General features: G+C 39.5%; 1 protein-coding gene across 1 annotated transcript; it reads left to right on the top strand.

Annotated features, from left to right (window-relative positions):
• The first annotated feature begins 218 nt into the window (after positions 1-218).
• Positions 219-5688, top strand: ftr83 (finTRIM family, member 83). The gene is made up of 7 exons (XM_083531215.1): positions 219-898; positions 1408-1503; positions 1918-2151; positions 2319-2478; positions 2732-2788; positions 3326-3415; positions 4828-5688. The coding sequence occupies exons 1-7, from the start codon at positions 329-331 to the stop codon at positions 5352-5354; spliced, it is 1734 nt and encodes a 577-aa protein (XP_083387341.1). The 5' UTR covers positions 219-328; the 3' UTR covers positions 5355-5688.
• Positions 5689-6346: the final 658 nt, after the last annotated feature.

Here is a 6346-nt window from a genome sequence, read left to right as displayed (position 1 = left end):
TGCAAATAGAAACACATACATATCGTGTTCAACTTAAGTTGAGAGAACAAAAGTGTGTTTTAAGATTTCATTCATTCTCCTCACATTCCCTTCATAGTATTTTGATTGATTACTGGTCTCTTTCTCTCTCGTGTTCCTGTTCCTCACCTGTGTCTCAGCCACTCCCCTACACATTTAACTAGTTTCTGCTCAACCAGTTTGTCCTCCCTCGCTGCCTGAATGTTGACTGTATATAACAGTGTTGTGGTGCCACATTCTCATTTTGCCTTTGCCTTCACTTAGACACACTCCCATATTCAGGTCACAGTCTGCTCCTTTTACTGAATCCATGTCGCAGGACATCTGCTACCTCTGCAAAGAGGAACTGAGGGACCCTGTGTCCATTCCTTGTGGTCATCTCTTCTGTTCCATCTGCCTCAAGACCTACTGGGATCATGCTGAACACACAGGCCAGTACTTGTGTCCGCAATGTCGAGTCAACTACAGCAAGAGGCCAGCTCCACGTCGCGTGACGTCCTCTAAAAACTCTTCAGGTCAGAGGCTTTCAGAGTCCTCCCCTCCAGCTCCTCCAGCTCCAGATTACAACTACGCAGGCCCAAGGGATGTGGCATGCGACATTTGCATCGGAAAGAAGCTCAAAGCTGTTAAGTCATGCCTGATGTGCCTGGCATCATACTGCGAGAAGCACCTGAAACCTCACTATGAGTCGGCAACGTTCAAGAGGCACAAGTTAGTGGATGAGATTGGGCACCTGGATAGGCAGATCTGCCCACAACACCAGAAAGGCCTGGAGCTTTACTGCCGCACTGACCAGATGTGTATCTGTGTGCTGTGCACAGTGAAGGAACACAAGGGCCATGACATGGTAGCAGCCGAACAGGAGCGAAGTGAAATGCAGGTCAGTCCAACTATTTAGGATATGAAGAAAGTGTTGTATCATTCACATTACAAATGATTACTCCTGCTTGTCCCACTACTGCACATTCGGGTTGATTCAAGGAAGTAACGTTTTTGAATTGAAGTCAATCTGACCTACATTCAACTTGTTATCAAAAAGGATGTGAATGGACAGTGTCAACTGCTCCTTGCCAAACAACTAATACAAACATATAAAGCTTGGAGAGATCTCCACCCGGATTAGAATAAAGAAGCCGTCTGTCTAGTATTGCTGGTGTGGGAATGATACTGCTGTGTGCAATGGCAAAATTCCTCTATTGTTCCCTAATCAAAATAGGGAACTGCTTACTATAGTTACCAACATAACAGACCAACATGTCTTTGCTTTAGTATTTAATGTTATTAAACAATGTACATGTAATGTTCAGTGAAAGAAAGAATGTTATAATGCAAGCTGAACACTGTAATTTTATCATCATATTTGTAATGTTTGTCCATGTGTTACTGTAGCAACGTCTGGGTGCAACACAAGCTGAGATCCAAGAGAAGATCCATGACCGAGTGAAGCAGATGGAAGAGTTGAAACAAGCTGTGGATGCACTAAAGGTGTGTACTGATAAAATGTTTTCAATCCACTTCTGAGGGGCCTTTTAAAGAATGCTACAAACAAGTGTTTCCTGCCAAAAGTTTTTTTTTGTTTGTTTAGTAGAAATCCTTTAAAAAAAGACCTCGGAAACTGAATTTAGTCCGAGTATATAATGACATCTTAGCCAAAAGTGTTCATGTCACCTTTATATAGGTCAGTTGCTAGTATTTCAGGGAAGTGAACCACATATCATGAATATTATTGTATTAACTGATATTTGGCTACAAACAATAGCTCCAACAGCTCCAAAAAGTAGATCTGCCTTTCTGTTAACACTCTTTACTGAGTGTTCATTTTAATAGACTTTCAGTGCTTATAAATATGTACACGTCAAAAAGAACAAATGAAAACAAAATCGTTTTTTTTTCCCACAGAGCTCGGCTCAGCGGGCATTGCAGGAGAGTGAGAAGCTATTTGGAGACATGCTTCGAACCATCGAAAGGATGCAACAGGAAATGATCAAGCTGATTTCATCTAATAAAAAAGCGGCGCTCAACACAGCAGAGGGCCACATGGATCGTTTGGGGCAGGAAATTGCTGACCTGAAGAGGAGAGACAACGAGCTTTCGCAGCTGTCGCGCACTGAGGACCACATCCACTTCATCCAGGTACAAGAAAATTCCTTGAGAAACGTTAATGTGATTAGATGTTTCAGCTTTAAAAGATCTCAGGTTCATTCCAGCAAGCGAATCATTTCTGGCTTCTTTATGAAATAAATATCATAGCAAGACAGATGTTTTATACTTACAGTTTTATTTGTGGCTTTTTTTTTAAGAGTTACCACATGCTGATAGCCCAGACAGATGCAGAAGAGCTGCCCACGGTTAGTGTCAATCCTTACTTCTCCTTCGGCTCCGTCACCAAGACTGTCTCCGAGCTGAAACAGCACCTGAATGAGTATGGAAATGAGGAGTTGGTCAAGGTGGCCACCACAGGTGAGTCGAAGCATACAGTTTGTGGGGAAACTGAAATATATCAACAAAATATAGCTTTATAGAGTTTCATATTTAATGTGTTTTTCTCAGTCACAAATTTCTTTGTATATAACATGTTGACAGGTGACAATTTGAAGGAAGAAAAGGGAAAAAACAACAGTCCCTTATAATCTCCCATACTTATTTTTATTGTTGTATTTTCTGACATATTAAAAACAAAATTTATTTATGACCCTAAACTCTTCTCTTCCAGTGAACAAAATGCCTTTCTGTCAACTAGAGGACAAAAAAGGGAGAAAGTCTATAAAGGGTGAGTTATGTCCAAGACATTTTAGATATTTGCTGTTCTCTTTGTTAATACTGGCCGGAAATGTTAATTATAGTTATTTTTAAATGTAAAAAAAAAATCTAAATCAAAAGCAGAGATTTTTCTTGGCTGCTCAGTAAAAAAAAAAAAAAAAAAAAAAAATAATAAATAAAACAGGTTGACATTTGAACTAATACCATGTGAGCGGATATGTAAATGATGACTAGATGTGCACAGTTAGCTGTTTCTCACATTGCTTGATGTGGACTGCATAATTCTAGAGATTACATATAGGTTCTAAATGACAAATACATAAATAAATAAATGTTCAATAGTTTTTAATAATAGCACATTCATTAATAGGTAATAAACCTCTTTTGGTTTATTTATTTTTGACATTTGATTCTAGAATTGTAGTTAATTCCGCAGACCTTTAATTATTCCGTTATGCTGTATGTATTTTTATGTCTGTATTTTTAAGACCTTTAATGATGCCATGTAATACTACGGTGTAGTAATCATTTTCTGCTGCCTCTGTAGCCGATGAAGTTGATGTGTATAAGACTCAGAGGACTCTCAGCCAAGCACCTCGCAGCCAGGCTCCACGCACCAGGGACGAATTTCTTCAGTGTAAGACTGTGTCTTTTTAATCTACAACACAGCAACAACATGAGGACTACAGGGTTGTCTGCTAGTCTACTGTGTACAGTGTGTTTTAAGAACTATACATGATTACCCAAAACAGTATAGGCAGGAGATTAGTGTATCATATGTATACAATGCTTCACAAATTTCCGTAGTGGTATGTCACTATGTGCATAATTATACTTTAAATAATGCTCTAAGGAACAAGGCTGGCCTTTGGCCCAGTGCTAGGCAGGTTGTTGAGGGAGTTGTTGAGGCAGCATTCCTCAGATATGGGATTTGTGCATGAACCGAATGAAAAACTTGCTTGGCCTGTTACGCAGGTGGGCGTATGGTTTGTTAAAGGAGAGGAGACATTCCAAGAACTAGAATGCAAAAAATAATTTACAAGCAAGCTTTATTTTGCAAACCTGGCCTGGATGCATCTTTGCTTTCTGGCTTGTGTGTACTGGTGCATTGTTCTAATCACACCTGGGTGTTTATTGTGACTTGAAGCCAGAGGGGAGCATCAAACATTTCACTTGAACGCCTGCATCTGTGTAGACGTTTAGGAGAACTGTTTGGATGGATGTTTTTTTTCCCCTTTTTAGCTGGAACTGCTTAGCTAAAAGGCTTGTTGTTCCTGTCTAATTGATGAAACACAATAAGAGTGGGGCTACAAAAGGCAAGTCTTTCATCTATTGTGCACAAACTGGGTGGTGCCCCGATTAGCCACAAAGACAGAGAAACCATTAGCTTACTTCTTTACTCTCTTTGTAGCTTAAAAAAAATCTGCATAGTAGATTTGTGGGCTAGGGACTCATTATTTGGTTAGCTTTTATTATACTAGGTGGTTAAAAAACGTAGTTCTGGTAAGCGTAGTAAAGTAGCACAGCTCATTGAATCCCTTTATAACTGCATGGGTGTGTAGTTGGTCTGAAGTGTGTACTACCACTCTCGGCCCTCTAGATGAGAGACGGTCACGTGGTTCCTCAGGCAGCCGCAACCTCCTAATGTACAACCAGCTCTGAGAGACGACGAGGTGGGCAGATACTAGACTTTACATTGTATGTTGGGCCTATACTCATTAACAGCCAAATAGTATAGTAGTGCTGACCAAACATCAGCTCCATTCTCTCCATTTTAAATCCTCATTATTGACTCTTGATTATTAAAACTGATACCTGGTCAGCACTCCTATTTTAAAGACAATTATTTCTGGGTTTTACCTTTAGGATCTGTCACTTTTGTCTCTCATGTTCGAATACCTTAAAAACTTTAGTTTAATTAGTATTATATTTTAAAGTTTAATACTTTGGCCTTGGTGGTTGATTTCATCTGCTAGGACTTTATCTTTACATGTAGTTTAAGTAGACATCTCTAACCCAATCTTCAATCTCTTCTGCTCTGTTGAACAGATGCCTGCCAGCTAACTCTAGACCCAAACACAGCATACAAACAGCTCTACCTTTCCCGAAGCAACAGGAAAGCAACCCTGAAGAGAGAACCCCAGTCCTACAACGACAGCACCCAGAGGTTCGACTGCCTGCCCCAGGTGCTGTGCAAAGAATCCCTGTCTGGTGGCGCCTACTACTGGGAGATGGAATGGAGTGGAGAAGGGGCCTCCGTCGGCATCACCTACAAAGGAATCAAGAGGACAGGTTACGGCGATTCCTCCCGCATTGGCTACAACCGCAAATCCTGGGGCCTTGTCTGCTCCGATTCCAGCTACTCTGCTCGCCACATGAAAGATCAAATCGACATCAATGCTCCCTACTCGTCTCGCATTGGGGTTTTCCTGGATTATGATGCAGGCACCCTGTCCTTCTACAGTGTAGGAGAGACCATGACATTAATCCACCAATTCAAAGCTTCCTTCACTGAGCCTGTTTATCCTGGATTTTGGGTATGGTATGAGTCGGCCATCTGTATTTGTCAGCTGTAATTCGGTGTACTTGGTTTAGGGAGAAATCAATATAATATGTTTTTTTAATATATTTTTTTATATCCAGTATATAACTATGTGTAAATGCCATTGTGGTGTTTTCCCTTTTTTTAATTTTAATTGCATTGTAATATTTTTGTGAGATTTGCAAAATAATGTGAATTAGCTATAGCAAAATGAATAGAAGATAAGCTAAATTAAAGCACATGGCATCTTCTTCACTGAATGATTTGCAGTGAAGCAAAATGTGTGTGTGCATGTGTTTTTGTGTATTCAGATGTCAATGCTGGCTTGTATGCTCAAATGAAGAGTCAATAAAAATCTAAATTTAAAACACCTGTCCTTTGATGGCTGTTGGAGGGAAGGTGTAAACAGGAAGGTTTATAATGTTAAGCCAACATACATAATATGAATATATACATACTTGGATTCTTATAATGACCTCATTGATACCTAGTGTCTAAATTAACTTATAAGGGATCCTGAAATTTCAAACTCAAAAGGTTAATCAATGAAGAAAGGGCGCTATCTACTGGCTGTCTACATGAAGCTACAGTGGATATAAAATGTCTTCACACCCTTATGAAATTGGAGGCTTTTTAAAATTAAAGACAGAAATAACAACATAAATGGCAGACATCTTACATAGTTAATGTGATCCCTTATCAATGAAAAATCCAGAGAAAAAAAATATTTACCAATTGAGTTCATTTAAATAAAAAACTCTACAACACCCTGATTGCTTAAGTCTGCACAACCCTCCCAAAAGTCGAAGCACCTTTCATCGCTATGGCAAGTGAAGTCAAATCAAGGACCTTTCATTGTCATCAAGTCTTTGTAAATAAGTCTCTATTCCTCACAAATTTAAAGTTTGGAATTTCATGCTACTCTTCTTTGCAAAACATTCAAGTTCAATAAGATTGTGAGGGGATCTCCAGTGTACAGCTCTTTTTAGGTAATTCCATCTTTTGAGGGGATCTGGCTGGGGATAT

The sequence above is a fragment of the Silurus aristotelis genome (assembly GCF_946808225.1).
Source record: "Silurus aristotelis genome assembly, chromosome: 26".
Taxonomy (NCBI): domain Eukaryota; kingdom Metazoa; phylum Chordata; class Actinopteri; order Siluriformes; family Siluridae; genus Silurus; species Silurus aristotelis.
The sequence above is the reverse complement of the archived record's forward strand: the minus strand, read 5'-3'. Positions and strand labels throughout refer to the sequence as shown.